Source organism: Oncorhynchus keta, chromosome 17 (genome assembly GCF_023373465.1).
Source record: "Oncorhynchus keta strain PuntledgeMale-10-30-2019 chromosome 17, Oket_V2, whole genome shotgun sequence".
NCBI classification, from domain to species: Eukaryota; Metazoa; Chordata; class Actinopteri; order Salmoniformes; family Salmonidae; genus Oncorhynchus; species Oncorhynchus keta.
Genome location: NC_068437.1, coordinates 46094134 through 46110057, shown reverse-complemented (window position 1 = coordinate 46110057; position 15924 = coordinate 46094134). Strand labels below are relative to the sequence as shown.

The 15924-nt window shown below is 45.6% G+C and overlaps 1 protein-coding gene across 5 annotated transcripts in view; it reads right to left on the bottom strand.

The window, feature by feature from the left end:
• Positions 1-101: 101 nt before the first annotated feature.
• Positions 102-15924, bottom strand: part of LOC118395939 (receptor-type tyrosine-protein phosphatase beta-like) — a 60075-nt gene continuing 44252 nt past the window's right edge. For all 5 annotated transcript variants that reach the window (XM_035790034.2, XM_035790035.2, XM_035790036.2 and 2 more), the window contains 18 exons: positions 12354-12620; positions 11798-12100; positions 11332-11607; positions 11013-11162; positions 10568-10856; positions 9740-9846; positions 9494-9599; positions 8916-8987; positions 7141-7158; positions 6947-7028; positions 6581-6671; positions 6113-6189; positions 5599-5733; positions 3966-4088; positions 2119-2282; positions 1716-1851; positions 1475-1595; positions 102-1040 (listed from right to left, as the gene is read on the bottom strand). In XM_035790034.2, coding sequence (XP_035645927.1) covers positions 1018-1040; positions 1475-1595; positions 1716-1851; positions 2119-2282; positions 3966-4088; positions 5599-5733; positions 6113-6189; positions 6581-6671; positions 6947-7028; positions 7141-7158; positions 8916-8987; positions 9494-9599; positions 9740-9846; positions 10568-10856; positions 11013-11162; positions 11332-11607; positions 11798-12100; positions 12354-12620 — 2540 coding nt within the window. In that variant the 3' untranslated portion in view covers positions 102-1017. The remainder of the gene's footprint in view (positions 1041-1474; positions 1596-1715; positions 1852-2118; positions 2283-3965; positions 4089-5598; positions 5734-6112; positions 6190-6580; positions 6672-6946; positions 7029-7140; positions 7159-8915; positions 8988-9493; positions 9600-9739; positions 9847-10567; positions 10857-11012; positions 11163-11331; positions 11608-11797; positions 12101-12353; positions 12621-15924) is intronic.

The following is a 15924-nucleotide window of genomic DNA, read 5'->3' as shown; positions in this document are numbered from 1 at the left end:
TGGCATCCCACCAAATCATGACTCCAGCATACATCAATATTGACAATGAATCATAGATACATTAATAATATGAATAAAACATTAAAGCAATTATATTTTTTTCAGTTATGTAAGTATTTTATTGAAACACTTGAAGAATATATTAATTCCCTCATCTTGATATTATTACAGGCTTACATTGATTGCAACATGGGAAAACTGCATTCAGTAACTACTATAATTTGTGTAACGATTCACAGAATCCAATCATTCACTCATATGATTACAGTCATGTTGACAATGTAGGGTTGTGGATTTGCAGATGTGTGATTTGTAGTTCCATGACATGATGATAAAATACATCATTCTTATTTTACATAGGCTACACACAAATGTGGATTACACAACATACACGGTGTGCTTTCATAACGCATATGATAATCCTTTTTTATATTCAAGCGATATATATCACAGTTATACAATATCTACAAATACATGTATAATGTATTCATCTACATACATATATCATATATTTATGTATGTTCCTCAGTGCTTATGAAAATAAGTGTAACTTCAAACAGAAATAATTTTTGTCTAACATTTCAGAAAAGTGACTTGTGAAAGTTACAGTAGCCTATACACTTATTGAATATGTGAATACTGTTATATGAATTTGATTGATGTATTATTAGATTTTTTACAGTTTTCGGTGTATAATGTTTTTTGGTCTGTGCCACATAATAATGTGCAAATGATAGCTTAACAAAAAAAATGAAAAAACTGTGTACAAATGCCAACAATGCAAATGTAAAGCATATACACAAACACACAGATATAAGACATGTATATACAATTCAGTTAAACTTCATATCTGATATAATTAAATAGCTATACATTTTATTATATTTCATAATATCTGGAAAGAACAATCAACAAAAATAGTAGAAAAATAAAATTGCCACGTATCCCTGCAGTGCTATACTTGTGAAAGTACAAACTGTTTTCTTTTTTTCTCTCCTTCAGTAGTCCTTACAATCTTTAATAACTGGCATATACCATATCTGTAGGCAAAAAAAACAAACAAAAAATATAATTTGTGATGACAGCCAACTACCAAACCTCATAGATATGTGCTACCATAGCTGCATTGTGTGTTTGAAAGAGTTGCTTATTAAGTAACCTGGTCTTATACACTGTATGCGTTGTAGCCATCTCTACTATCTTTGCCATGTCATACACATTTGCTACACTAGGATAGTGGGTTTGATTCCCGGGACCACCCATACATACAATGTATACAAGCATAACTGTAAGTCGCTTTGGATAAAAGCATTTGCTAAATGGCGTATATTATATTACTAACACAGACAGGAGTTGGCTAAGCACAAACCGACTGGACCATGCACCAGGCTAATATTTGAAAGAATAGATCATCTGTGATGTCTTCCAATTATGAACTACAATACAGAGAGTTCTAAGGAATGTGAGGGCTTACCTCGTTGGGGGTCAGGGTTCACATTCTCATAGATAGGGTAGAGGGGGTTCTCCTGCTCACTGCGAAGCTTCCTGGCTCGGAGGACGTCCCTCACACACTGGTGCAGGTAAGCATACTGGCACTGGAAAGAAAATGACCACATCCAGAAATATAACTGTTATTACAGGATATGTTATTACATAACATGGGTTCTGGGGTTCACACACACACACAGCCAGTGGACCCCAACAGACAGTCTCACCTCAGTCTGAACCATGTGTGAGCGGTGGAGGCGCAGGTCGAAGACAGCTCCGTAGATGTCCACTGTGTCCTTGGTGTCCAGCTGCTGCAGCACTCTGTCCAGGGATATGAAGGTGCCTGTGCGGCCCACGCCAGCACTGTCATAGGGAGGAGAGGGAGACAGAGAGAGAAAGAAAGAGAGAGAGGGTCGGAGGCCAGATACATTTTAGTCACACTACCCAAACGGAGAGGGTAAATATAATTTGACTACATAATTTCAGTAAATTTGAACTGACCTCAACGTTGGTCATTACTGCATGCTGTAGCTATAACCGTTTCTTCAGGGAAGACAATACACTATATCTCAGTGTGTCCTAGAGTGTTGTTTTGTGTTGAATGGGTGACCTAGGGAGTTGGGGACCCACCTGCAGTGAGCCACGGTAGCCCCAGACTCGGAGGTCCTGTTGATGTAGTCCCTGACAGTCCTGACAAACTGGATGAGTGACTGGGTGGTCTCTGGGACGCCGTGGTCAGGCCACACCGTGTAGTGGAACTGACGCACCACCCTGGAGTAGTTCAACTGGTCCTCCTGCATGGAAGACAGGACACAGCTGGAAAGAGAGACTTACTAGGGGCTGACTACACCTTAAAGGGTTCTTCAGCTGTCCCCATAGGATAACCCTTTGAAGAACCATTTTTGGTTCAATTTAGAACCCTTTCCACAGAGGGTTCTACATGGAGCCCAAAATAGTTCTACCTGGAACAAAATAGGGTTCTTCCTGGAACCAAAAAGGGCTCTCCTATGTGGACAGCCGAAGATCCCTTTTGGAACCCTTTTTTCTAAGAGTGTACACACAGCTAGCTACTTATTCAACACCATAGTGCCCTCAAAGGACCCTGGAACTAAACACCTCCCTCTGCAACTGGATCCTGGACTTCCTGACGGGCCGCCCCCAGGTGGTAAAGGTAGGTAACAACACATCCGCCACGCTGATCCTCAACACAGGGGCCCCTCAGGCGTGCGTGCTCAGCCCCTCCTGTATTCCCTGTTCACTCATGACTGCACGGCCAGGCACGAGTCCAACACCATCATTAAATTTGACGATGACACAACAGTGGTAGGCCTAATCACCGACAACAACGAGCCCGCCTATAGGAAGGAGGTCAGAGACAGGGCCGTGTGGTGCCAGGCCAACAATCTCTCCCTCAATGTGATCAAGACAAAGGAGATGATTGTGGACTACAGAAAAAGAGGACCAAACACCCATTCTCATCGACGGGGCTGCAGTGGAGCAGGTTGAGAGCTTCAAGTTCCTTTGTGTCCACATCACCAACAAACTAACATGGTCCATGCACACCAAGACAGTCGTGAAGCAGACACAACAAAACCTATTCCCCAGGAGATTGAAAATATTTGTCATGGGTCCTCAGATCCTCAAATGGTTCTGCAGCTGCACTATTGGGAGCATCCTGACGGGTTGCATCACTGCCTGGTATGGCAACCGCAAGGCACTACAGAGGGTAGTGCGAACGGCCCAGTACATCACTGGGGCCAAGCTTCCTGCCATCCAGGACCTCTATACAAGGCGGTGTCAGAGGAAGGCCCTAAAAATTGTCAAAGACTACAGCCACCCTAGTCATAGACTGTTCTCTCTGCTACTGCACGGCAAGCGGTACCGGAGCACCAAGTCTAGGTCCAAGAGGCTTCTAAACAACTTCTACTCCCAAGCCATAAGACTCCTGAACATCTAGTCAAATGGCTATCCAGACTATTTGCATTGTTCCACCTCCCCTCTCCACATCCCTGCCACTCTCTGTTGTCATCTATGCATAGTCACTTTAATAACTCTACCTACATGTACAAATTACCTCAACTAACCGGTGCCCCTGCACATTGACTCTGTACCGGCACACCCCTGTATATATTGTTATTTTTTACTGCTGCTCTTGAATTACTTGTTCATTTTATCTCTTATTCTTATCCATTTTTTTGAACTGCACTGTTGGTTGGGGCTCGTAAGCATTTCACTGTATTCTGCACATGTGACTAATAAAATTTGATTTGATTTTTGATTTGATTTACTATACTGTAGTCTGTCACATATGATACATCAAGACAGCATTAGGTGAAGACAATTATGGTCATATTTCAATATGTTAAAATCCAATCACTACTATGTATGAAACTGTATATAAGGCCAACACACAATATATAACTTTCTACATAACAACCTGGTATTTTTTTAAATCAGTGAGTGTCATCCACACTCACGCTACAGATCTTGAATTCCCGGATAGTCCATTCTGGCAGCACAGATTCAGACAACATCTGAACTATGAGGTCTCCGTAATACAGAGGGTCCTGGTCGAAGGGCCAGTAGTGATCACACTTCACCTGGAAACACATGGATAATAACATTGTAATTACACTAGTAACAATCTTCTAATAACATGTTGTTTCATAGAACATGATAGCAGCTACTCCCACTGGACAACTACTCCCACTGGACAACTACTCCCACTGGACAACTACTCCCACTGGACAACTACTCCCACTGGACAGCTACTCCCACTGGACAACTACTCCCACTGGACAACTACTCCCACTGGACAGCTACTCCCACTGGACAGCTACTCCCACTGGACAGCTACTCCCACTGGACAACTACTCCCACTGGACAACTACTCCCACTGGACAGCTACTCCCAAATGGACAGCTACTCCCACTGGACAACTACTCCCACTGGACAACTACTCCCACTGGACAGCTACTCCCACTGGACAGCTACTCCCACTGGACAGCTACTCCCAAATGGACAGCTACTCCCACTGGACAACTACTCCCACTGGACAACTACTCCCACTGGACAGCTACTCCCAGTGGACAGCTACTCCCACTGGACAACTACTCCCACTGGACAACTACTCCCACTGGACAGCTACTCCCACTGGACAGCTACTCCCACTGGACAGCTACTCCCACTGGACAACTACTCCCACTGGACAACTACTCCCACTGGACAGCTACTCCCACTGGACAGCTACTCCCAAATGGACAGCTACTCCCACTGGACAGCTACTCCCACTGGACAGCTACTCCCACTGGACAGCTACTCCCAAATGGACAGCTACTCCCACTGGACAACTACTCCCACTGGACAACTACTCCCACTGGACAGCTACTCCCACTGGACAGCTACTCCCACTGGACAGCTACTCCCACTGGACAACTACTCCCACTGGACAACTACTCCCACTGGACAACTACTCCCACTGGACAACTACTCCCACTGGACAGCTACTCCCACTGGACAGCTACTCCCACTGGACAACTACTCCCACTGGACAGCTACTCCCACTGGACAGCTACTCCCAAATGGACAGCTACTCCCACTGGACAGCTACTCCCACCGGACAGCTACTCCCACTGGACAACTACTCCCACTGGACAGCTACTCCCAAATGGACAGCTACTCCCACTGGACAACTATTCCCACTGGACAGCTACTCCCACTGGACAGCTACTCCCACTGGACAGCTACTCCCACTGGACAACTACTCCCACTGGACAGCTACTCCCAAATGGACAGCTACTCCCACTGGACAGCTACTCCCAAATGGACAGCTACTCCCACTGGACAACTACTCCCACTGGACAGCTACTCCCACTGGACAGCTACTCCCACTGGACAGCTACTCCCACTGGACAACTACTCCCACTGGACAACTACTCCCACTGGACAGCTACTCCCACTGGACAGCTACTGCCACTGGACAACTACTCCCACTGGACAACTACTCCCACTGGACAGCTACTCCCACTGGACAGCTACTCCCACTGGACAGCTACTCCCACTGGACAACACTGGCCCGGACGAAGCAAAATGACTGCTCCTTCTACACACCCTGCCTTTCTCCACACACTGGGTCACCATGACAACATTATGGACGTTCTGCTCCCACACCATCTTCCAGAAGTCATCTTTGGTTCCAGGAAGTGGGCCCTGAGTGGCGATGTACTCCCTACGGAAGTTGTTCCCCTGAAAGAAGAAGAGATTTAATTTACATTTTGTTTTTCATCTGACCTTTATTACACTAGGAAAGTTTGGGGAGAAGATGAAAAAGCTGCTTAGGACTGTAGGCTTGTTGTAGCCTTATGCTCGACAGGGAGCAAAGTAAGTAGCTCATCCCAGGTATACTAACTGAGGAATAAGGCTGAGAATTAAACAATCAATCCTGCCATGACTAACTGAGTTCATGCAGTACTGTCTTTGTTCACATTATACCCCACCCCCTCCAATGCTCCACCCCGACCCCAACCAACCACCTCCAGCGCCCCATCCCCGACACCACGCAACAGAGGGGATTTGACCAGAGTGGCAGTTGGTTCGGATTTGTCTGTGTGTTTGGATAACTTACAGGAATGTAGCTGGCATTGATGTAGTCAGAGCACGGATCATCATCCACATAGGACAGCTTCACACGGGTCGAATCGTCTACACAACACAGGCCGTGTACAAAGACATTGAGTTGGCATTTTAGTATGACACAGTGGATGCTGCGGGGAGGACGGCTCATAATAATGGCTGGAATGGAGTAAATGGAATGGTATCAAACACGTGTTTAGTACCATGCTGTTCACTCCATTCCAGCCATAAACTCCATTCTAGCCATTATTATGACCCATCTTCCCTCCAACAGCCTCCACTGTTATGACACATACATGACCATGTACATAATACATTTTAAAATAAGGTAAAGAGCATTACTACTGTACATGAGCCTTGTAGACAAAACTCCTTGCAGACAATAAATACATCTCTCAATCCCCTTGTCTTTTGTCTATGTATTTGAACCCTATGAAATAGCATGGTTTGTTTGACTCACAGGGCAGGATGTTGTTGTATCGGTTTTTCCCTCTGTTCTCTGGCAGCAGGGCTGTGTCCAGGGGCTGGTTCCTTCCTACGTCTTTCAGGTCCTTACACAGGAAGTGGCATGTTAGGGTTACCATAGATACCTACTGTAAGTAAATACTGTATGCATTCCATAACATTTCACAATCAATCTACCATTTCACAAATTTAAATTAAAGGAGAGTTATCAGAAAATAAATATAAATATACACATTTCTATATTGTTTTTCTTTATTAAAGTAAAGGTAATAGGAATATTCAGATTTCATCTAAATGTACTCTAATGCTAATATGTGTGAACGAGATTGCCCAACTGACAGTGAATGTGATCCAGTCTTACCTCGTACTCATCAGACAGTAGGTAATTGGAGTCAGCCTGGAGTTTAATGTAGTGGGACTCAAAGTGCATGATCTTGATGGGGCTGCAGGATCAACAGATAAAACATTTTGAGCAAAACAGAGTAGAGCAAAAGACAAACCAAAAAGGACTTACAGTAATTGGGTGAAACTAATAACAAAAGCATTTAAACATACCTTGAAATACGACGATTACTGGGGAAAAAAGGGAGATACATGTAAATGGCTGAAACTCATTAATGGTAATTTCTTTGTGAGTTTTTATCCTGCCAGAAAACACCTATTTTATTCTATATATATATAAAGTGGGGCAAAAAAGTATTTAGTCAGCCACCAATTGTGCAAGTTCTCCCACTTAAAAAGATGAGAGAGGCCTGTAATTTTTATCATAGGTACACTTCAACTATGACAGACAAAATGAGAAAATAATATCCATAAAACTACAGTGTAGGATTTGTAATGAATTTATTTGCAAATCATGGTGGAAAATAAGTATTTGGTCAATAACAAAAGTTTATCTCAAAACTTTGTTACATACCTTTTGTTGGCAATGACAGAGGTCAAACGTTTTCTGTAAGTCTTCACAAGGTTTTCACACAATGTTGCTGGTATTTTGGCCAATTCCTCCATGCAGATCTCCTCTGGAGCAGTGATGTTTTGGGGCTGTTGCTGGGCAACACAGACTTTCAACTCCCTCCAAAGATTTTCTATGGGGTTGAGATCTGGAGACTGGCTAGGCCACTCCAGGGCCTTGAAATGCTTCTTACGAAGCCACTCCATCGTTGTCCGGGCGGTGTGTTTGGGATCATTGTCATGCTGAAAGACCCAGCCACGTTTCATCTTCAATGCCCTTGCTGATGGAAGGAGGTTTTCACTCAAAATCTCACGATACATGGCCCCATTCATTCTTTCCTTTACACGGATCAGTCGTCCTGGCCCCTTTGCAGAAAAACAGCTCCAAAGCATGATGTTTCCACCCCCATGCTTCACAGTAGGTATGGTGTTCTTTGGATGCAACTCAGCATTCTTTGTCCTCCAAACACGACAAGTTAAGTTTTTACCAAAAAGTTATATTTTTGTTTCATCTGACCATATGATATTCTCCCAATCTTCTTCTGGATCATCCAAATGCTCTCTAGCAAACTTCAGACGGGCTTGGACATTGGCTTAAGCAGGGGGACACGTCTGGTACTGCAGGATTTGAGTCCCTGGCGGCGTAGTGTGTTACTGATGGTAGGCTTTGTTACTTTGGTCCCAGCTCTCTGCAGGTCATTCACTAGGTCCCCCCGTGTGGTTCTGGGATTTTTGCTCACCGTTCTTGTAATAATTTTGACCCCACAGGGGGGTCTTGCGTGGAGCCCCAGATCGAGGGAGATTATCAGTGGTCTTGTATGTCTTCCATTTCCTAATAATTGCTCCCACAGTTGATTTCTTCAAACCAAGCTGCTTACCTATTGCAGATTCCGTCTTCCCAGCCTGATGCAGATCTACAATTTTGTTTCTGGTGTCCTTTGACAGCTCTTTGGTCTTGGCCATAGTGGAGTTTGGAGTGTGACTGTTTGAGGTTGTGGACAGGTGTCTTTTATACTGATAACAAGTTCAAACAGGTGCCATTAATACAGGTAACGAGTGGAGGACAGAGGAGCCTCTTAAAGAAGAAGTTACAGGTCTGTGAGAGCCAGAAATCTTGCTTGTTTGTAGGTGACCAAATACTTATTTTCCACCATAATTTGCAAATAAAATCATTAAAAATCCTACAATGTGATTTTCTGGATTTTTTTTTCTCATTTTGTCTGTCATAGTTGAAGTGTACCTATGATGAAAATTACAGGCCTCTCGTCTTTTTAAGTGGGAGAACTTGCACAATTGGTGGCTGACTAAATACTTTTTTGCCCCACTGTATAAGACATAAAACCCCAATAGAACTGATCTCATATGGCCTCTCCTCTTACCCCCTGAGCACTCCTGAGGTGGGCCTCTCTCTCCTCATGCTCATTCGGACCACTGGCCCCTCCTGCACACTCCTGTAATCACAGTTTGGATGTCAGCATACAGGTGTAGTATGTAGAGTGCAAGCTAGAATGTAGTGTACATGACTAGATGGAACTATATTCCACATCAGGTAACTGAAGCAAGCAGTGGAATCAGATTGAATAAACAGATAAAAAATACACCTTACGGAACAGCGGGGACTGTGAAGAGAGACACACACACAGGCACAGACACACATGATAAGACACACACTCTACACACACGTACACATGGATTTTGTATTGTAGATATGTGGTAGTAGAGTAGCGGCCTGAGGGAACACACTTAATGTGATGTGAAAAGTGTTATGAAATGCAATAAGTTAAATTGTATATAACTGCCTTAATGTTGCTGGACCCCAGGAAGAGTAGCTGCTGCCTTGGCAGGAACTAATGGGATCCATAATAAATACAAAATACAAATCCAGGCCAAGCCAGGGACATGCTCGTATGCAGCGTATAGGTCAAAGTATATGAGGCAGGGAGGGCCAGGAACTGACACTTTGCGAGCCTTCTGTCTGCAGATGAGCAGTGCAGTGACTCCCACCATCATGGCAATGAGGAACATACTGGCACTGATGCCCTCGATCACACCGCTCAGGGGCTCTGTGAGAGGAAGAAGCAACCAATCAATGGTGTTTCTCACAGAGGACCCATCACTCACCAGCATTTCTCATTAACTACCAATCAAACATCAGCATCACACACCATAAACCAATCAGAGTGGTCTGTGAAAAGTGTCCCACCTGCTTCTGTTACCAGGGGAAGGGACAGGTAAGTGTCTGTGTAGAGGGGTGGGTTGTATCTGCTCTGCTCCTCGTCAAAGAGCTGGGTGAACGCACGCACACTGAGCCTAGAGAGAAGAGAGAGACAACCATGACATCTCATTATCGTCGCACTGCATGACAACAACAGAGTTGAATTACAGGTCACATTTTATTTAGATAGTCCCATATAGATGATCTACAGATGGTCTTACTATTAACAAACTATCTGTTCATAATCAACTGTTTGCTAAGATTACGGTTAGGATTAGGTTTAGAATGAGGGTTAGAGCAACGGTTAGGGTTAGTTATTGGATAGTTAGTTGAAATGTTGTTGAATTATTGAACATCTACTGAAAATCTGCATACCAACTACTTGGAACTATCCAATTCGATCAACTACAGATAAAGGAAAATTTCACTATTAACCTTTATTTAACTGGACAAGTCAGTTAACAAGAAATTCTTATTTACAATGACGGCCTACCCCGTCCAACCCCTGGCCAACCCCTGGACGACGCTGGGCCAATTGTGCCCTGCCCTATGGGACTCCCAATCACAGCCGGTTGTGATACAGCCTGGAATCGAACCAGGGTCTGTAGCGACTCCCCTAGCACTGAGATGCAGTGCCTTAGACCGCTGCGGCACTTGGGAGAAGCGGTCTAACATCTAGCTGTCCAGCAGCGGTATGACATCATCATACACAACAGGGAGAAATCCTGCTGGCAGAAATCAGCAACAAAGAAACTACAGATCTGCCCAGACTGCGGGAGAATACTTGATTGATTTGGGAGGAACCCTGTACTCTACCTGTATGCAGTTTTGGGTTTTAGTGGGCCATCACAGAATGGGTTGTGGTCTCTGTGTGTGTCTGGGTTCTGCTCCCTGTCCTGGGCCTGTAGGTGGTCACAGCCACCCCCGAGGGTGTCCATGCCTGTACCCAGGCTGATCTCAAAGCTCTGAGTCCCGCTGTCTCCTGGCCCCTCTGTGCAGCGGCTAGGGAAGTAGCTGGTCTGGTAGGCCTTGATGGAACTGTTGGATTTGTAGTCCAGATAAGAGGGCAGAGGGTGGTGCTGCTCTGGTTGAAGGTTTCCATCGTCTGGAGGGAGAAAACACACATATGAGGAGGTTTAGTAACAGACTCAGACCTATTGCTGTGGAAAGTCCTTTTGAGGGAGAATAAACATCATCCACCCATCCATCCACTGACATACTGACACTTGTACAATGTTTGTTCTAACTTCAGTCCCCTTACCTTCAGACTCGGTCACCACCACTGTGAAGAACTTGACGGCTCCATTGACATCACTGAACCAGCTGCAGTTAAACTTGAACAAGATGGTGTTTTTGGTGACAAGAGCAGCCCTGTCGTTAACCCGAGTGGTCAGGGAAGGAAGGGGTGGACCTAAAAGGATAAGTATCATGATTACAATCAGTCATGATGACTGTAGAATGACCAGAGGGACATACATACACACTGTAACAGCTAATGGCAATGACGTTGACCATATCATGTGCTCATCATCACACGGTCACCCCGACCACATGGCAATCACAAGTCCGTCGGAACTCACGGTCGATCATGGTGACCACGCTGTCCTCGGCGGCCTCGCTGGTCATGCTGTCGGAGATGGCCTTGACGGAGACGGTGTAGCGCTTGTGTGGCTCCAGCTGGGTGATGTGGTAGAGGGTTCTGTCGCGGCCTGTCCGCTGGGAGTACACCAGGGCGTGGGAGTCCTGGAGGCACTCAATAGTGTATGAGTCAAAGTCGGCCTCCGGAGGGGCCCAGGAGCAGGAGATGGAGGTGGAGTTCTGGGGGCGGCAGTGCAGGTACTGGACACGCTCTGGCTCTATGGACGGGATAAACGGTAGAGGACGCCAGAGGTAAGAACAGAGATCAAAATGCCACAGTCACACTATATTCTCTCTAGTGCAGAGGTCAGAGCCGTACCGTGCACAGGATTTTGTTCCAGCCAAGCAACAACTTTAGTTACCTCGCCTCAGTCTTGCACTACTTGAACAATGTACAGTATAGCCTACTTGTTCGAATGCTCTTATAGATGGGTGGGCTGTAGGCAGAGCTCCCACCACCACCAACACCACCACCACCAGCCCCACTGACGGTACGCAGGATGAAGCTGTACAGGCGTCCTGGGTATAGCCCCTTCAGAATGCGGCTCCCGGAGGTCCGGGTGTGGTAGGGGTTGAATACAGACAGGTGGTCCCTGGGGGCCCACTGCAGGTCAAAGTCGTCATAGTCGCTGCCTGCAGGACCACTCCACGTCAACTCCAGGGAGGTGTTGGTGACTCCACCAAATGATACAGAGGTAGGGGGTCTGGGGGCTGAGGAGGAGAAGATGGACACACAAAGGAAGGCAGATCAGCAACTTCAAGCAAATACTGTCAAACCCAGGCTCTATTTTACCTTAAAAACGACCCTCAAACTGATTTTAGAATAGTGTATGTCGTAATTGTGTTGGAAACCATGTGTTTGATGTATTTGATACCATTCCACTAATTCCACAAGCCCATTCTCCCCAATTAAGGTGCATGTGCAATGTCCTTTAAATAAACATGACTTGTCCTAATGTCTTACCGGTACGTCCATGAGCGGTGGCCCTGTTGGTGAGCTCTCCGCTGCGTGTGAGGATGACAGCATGGTAGAGACGCCCGGGGATCAGCGCGGGGAAGACGTGCTCCATGGTGTCTGGCCCTAACGTCTCCTCTGCCTGCTGGGAGCCATCTGGGTTGTAGAGGGAGAGCAGGTAGCCATTTAGCTCCCCCACCGCCCGCTTCCATGACACCCACAACATCTCCGACTGGTTACGACTCTGTGCCTGGAGGGAGGTCACTGCAGCCGGGACTGAAGAGGCGGAACGGACAATTGGACTGTGTCAAATCATGATGTAAAGTCAGTGAGACATACAGTTAGTTCTCCAGTTAGTTCTCCAGTTAGTTCTCCAGTTAGTTATCTAGTTAGTTATCCAGTTAGTTCTCCAGTTAGTTCTCCAGTTAGTTCTCCAGTTAGTTCTCCAGTTAGTTCTCCAGTTAGTTATCTAGTTAGTTATCCAGTTAGTTCTCCAGTTAGTTCTCCAGTTAGTTCTCCAGTTAGTTCTCCAGTTAGTTCTCCAGTTAGTTCTCCAGTTAGTTATCTAGTTAGTTCTCCAGTTAGTTCTCCAGTTAGTTCTCCAGTTAGTTATCTAGTTAGTTCTCCAGTTAGTTATCTAGTTAGTTCTCCAGTTAGTTCTCCAGTTAGTTCTCCAGTTAGTTCTCCAGTTAGTTCTCCAGTTAGTTCTCCAGTTAGTTCTCCAGTTAGTTCTCCAGTTAGTTATCTAGTTAGTTCTCCAGTTAGTTCTCCAGTTAGTTATCCAGTTAGTTCTCCAGTTAGTTCTCCAGTTAGTTCTCCAGTTAGTTCTCCAGTTAGTTCTCCAGTTAGTTCTCCAGTTAGTTATCTAGTTAGTTCTCCAGTTAGTTCTCCAGTTAGTTCTCCAGTTAGTTATCTAGTTAGTTATCCAGTTAGTTCTCCAGTTAGTTCTCCAGTTAGTTCTCCAGTTAGTTCTCCAGTTAGTTCTCCAGTTAGTTATCTAGTTAGTTCTCCAGTTAGTTCTCCAGTTAGTTCTCCAGTTAGTTCTCCAGTTAGTTCTCCAGTTAGTTATCTAGTTAGTTCTCCAGTTAGTTATCTAGTTAGTTCTCCAGTTAGTTCTCCAGTTAGTTCTCCAGTTAGTTCTCCAGTTAGTTCTCCAGTTAGTTCTCCAGTTAGTTCTCCAGTTAGTTATCTAGTTAGTTCTCCAGTTAGTTATCTAGTTAGTTCTCCAGTTAGTTATCTAGTTAGTTCTCCAGTTAGTTCTCTAGTTAGTTCTCCAGTTAGTTCTCCAGTTAGTTCTCCAGTTAGTTATCTAGTTAGTTCTCTAGTTAGTTCTCTAGTTAGTTCTCCAGTTAGTTCTCCAGTTAGTTATCTAGTTAGTTCTCCAGTTAGTTCTCCAGTTAGTTCTCCAGTTAGTTATCTAGTTAGTTCTCTAGTTAGTTCTCCAGTTAGTTCTCCAGTTAGTTCTCCAGTTAGTTATCTAGTTAGTTCTCTAGTTAGTTCTCTAGTTAGTTCTCCAGTTAGTTCTCCAGTTAGTTATCTAGTTAGTTCTCCAGTTAGTTCTCCAGTTAGTTATCTAGTTAGTTCTCTAGTTAGTTCTCTAGTTAGTTCTCCAGTTAGTTCTCCAGTTAGTTATCTAGTTAGTTCTCCAGTTAGTTCTCCAGTTAGTTCTCCAGTTAGTTCTCCAGTTAGTTATCTAGTTAGTTCTCCAGTTAGTTATCTAGTTAGTTCTCCAGTTAGTTCTCTAGTTAGTTCTCCAGTTAGTTCTCCAGTTAGTTCTCCAGTTAGTTATCTAGTTAGTTCTCTAGTTAGTTCTCTAGTTAGTTCTCCAGTTAGTTCTCCAGTTAGTTATCTAGTTAGTTCTCCAGTTAGTTCTCCAGTTAGTTATCTAGTTAGTTCTCCAGTTAGTTATCTAGTTAGTTCTCCAGTTAGTTCTCCAGTTAGTTCTCCAGTTAGTTCTCTAGTTAGTTCTCCAGTTAGTTCTCCAGTTAGTTCTCCAGTTAGTTCTCTAGTTAGTTCTCCAGTTAGTTATCCAGTTAGTTCTCCAGTTAGTTCTCCAGTTAGTTATCTAGTTAGTTCTCCAGTTAGTTCTCCAGTTAGTTATCTAGTTAGTTCTCCAGTTAGTTCTCTAGTTAGTTCTTTGTTACCACGTCATTTCTGTGAGAGAAACACATTATGCGTTATGTTTTGAGGACATTCAGTAGTGATCCAAATCAATTTTTCAAGTACTGCCCAACCCTTTTCACACCCCTGCCCTCAACATCTCAGTACCCCCCAACACTTCTCATACCCCTGCCCTCAGCATCTCAGTACCCCCAACACTTCTCCCCCAACACCCATACCCTGCCCTCAGCATCTCAGTACCCCCCAACACTTCTCATACCCCTGCCCTCAGCATCTCAGTACCCCCCAACACTTCTCATACCCCTGCCCTCAGCATCTCAGTACCCCCAACCCTTTTCACACCCCTGCCCTCAACATCTCAGTACCCCCAACCCTTCTCATACCCCTGCCCTCAACATCTCAGTAACCCCCAACACTTCTCATACCCCTGCCCTCAGCATCTTAGTACCCCCATCTCAGCCCTCAGCATCTCAGTACCCCCAACACTTCTCATACCCCTGCCCTCAGCATCTCAGTACCCCCAACCCTTTTCACTTCTCAGTAACCCCCAACACTTCTCATACCCCTGCCCTCAGCATCTCAGTACCCCCCAACACTTCTCATACCCCTGCCCTCAGCATCTCAGTACCCCCCAACACTTCTCATACCCCTGCCCTCAGCATCTCAGTACCCCCCAACCCTTTTCACACCCCTGCCCTCAACATCTCAGTACCCCCCAACCCTTCTCATACCCCTGCCCTCAACATCTCAGTAACCCCCAACACTTCTCATACCCCTGCCCTCAGCATCTCAGTACCCCCCAACACTTCTCATACCCCTGCCCTCAGCATCTCAGTACCCCCCAACACTTCTCATACCCCTGCCCTCAGCATCTCAGTACCCCCCAACCCTTTTCACACCCCTGCCCTCAACATCTCAGTAACCCCCAACACTTCTCATACCCCTGCCCTCAGCATCTCAGTACCCCCCAACACTTCTCATACCCCTGCCCTCAGCATCTCAGTACCCCCCAACACTTCTCATACCCCTGCCCTCAGCATCTCAGTACCCCCCAACACTTCTCATACCCCTGCCCTCAGCATCTCAGTACCCCCCAACCCTTTTCACACCCCTGCCCTCAACATCTCAGTAACCCCCAACACTTCTCATACCCCTGCCCTCAGCATCTCAGTACCCCCCAACACTTCTCATACCCCTGCCCTCAGCATCTCAGTACCCCCCAACACTTCTCATACCCCTGCCCACAGCATCTCAGTACCCCCCAACCCTTTTCACACCCCTGCCCTCAACATCTCAGTAACCCCCAACCCTTTTCACACCCCTGCCCTCAGCATCTCAGTACCCCCCAACACTTCTCATACCCCTGCCCTCAGCATCTCAGTACCCCCCAACACTTCTCATACCCCTGCCCTCAACATCTCAGTACCCCCAACCCTTCTCATACCCCTGCCCTCAGCAT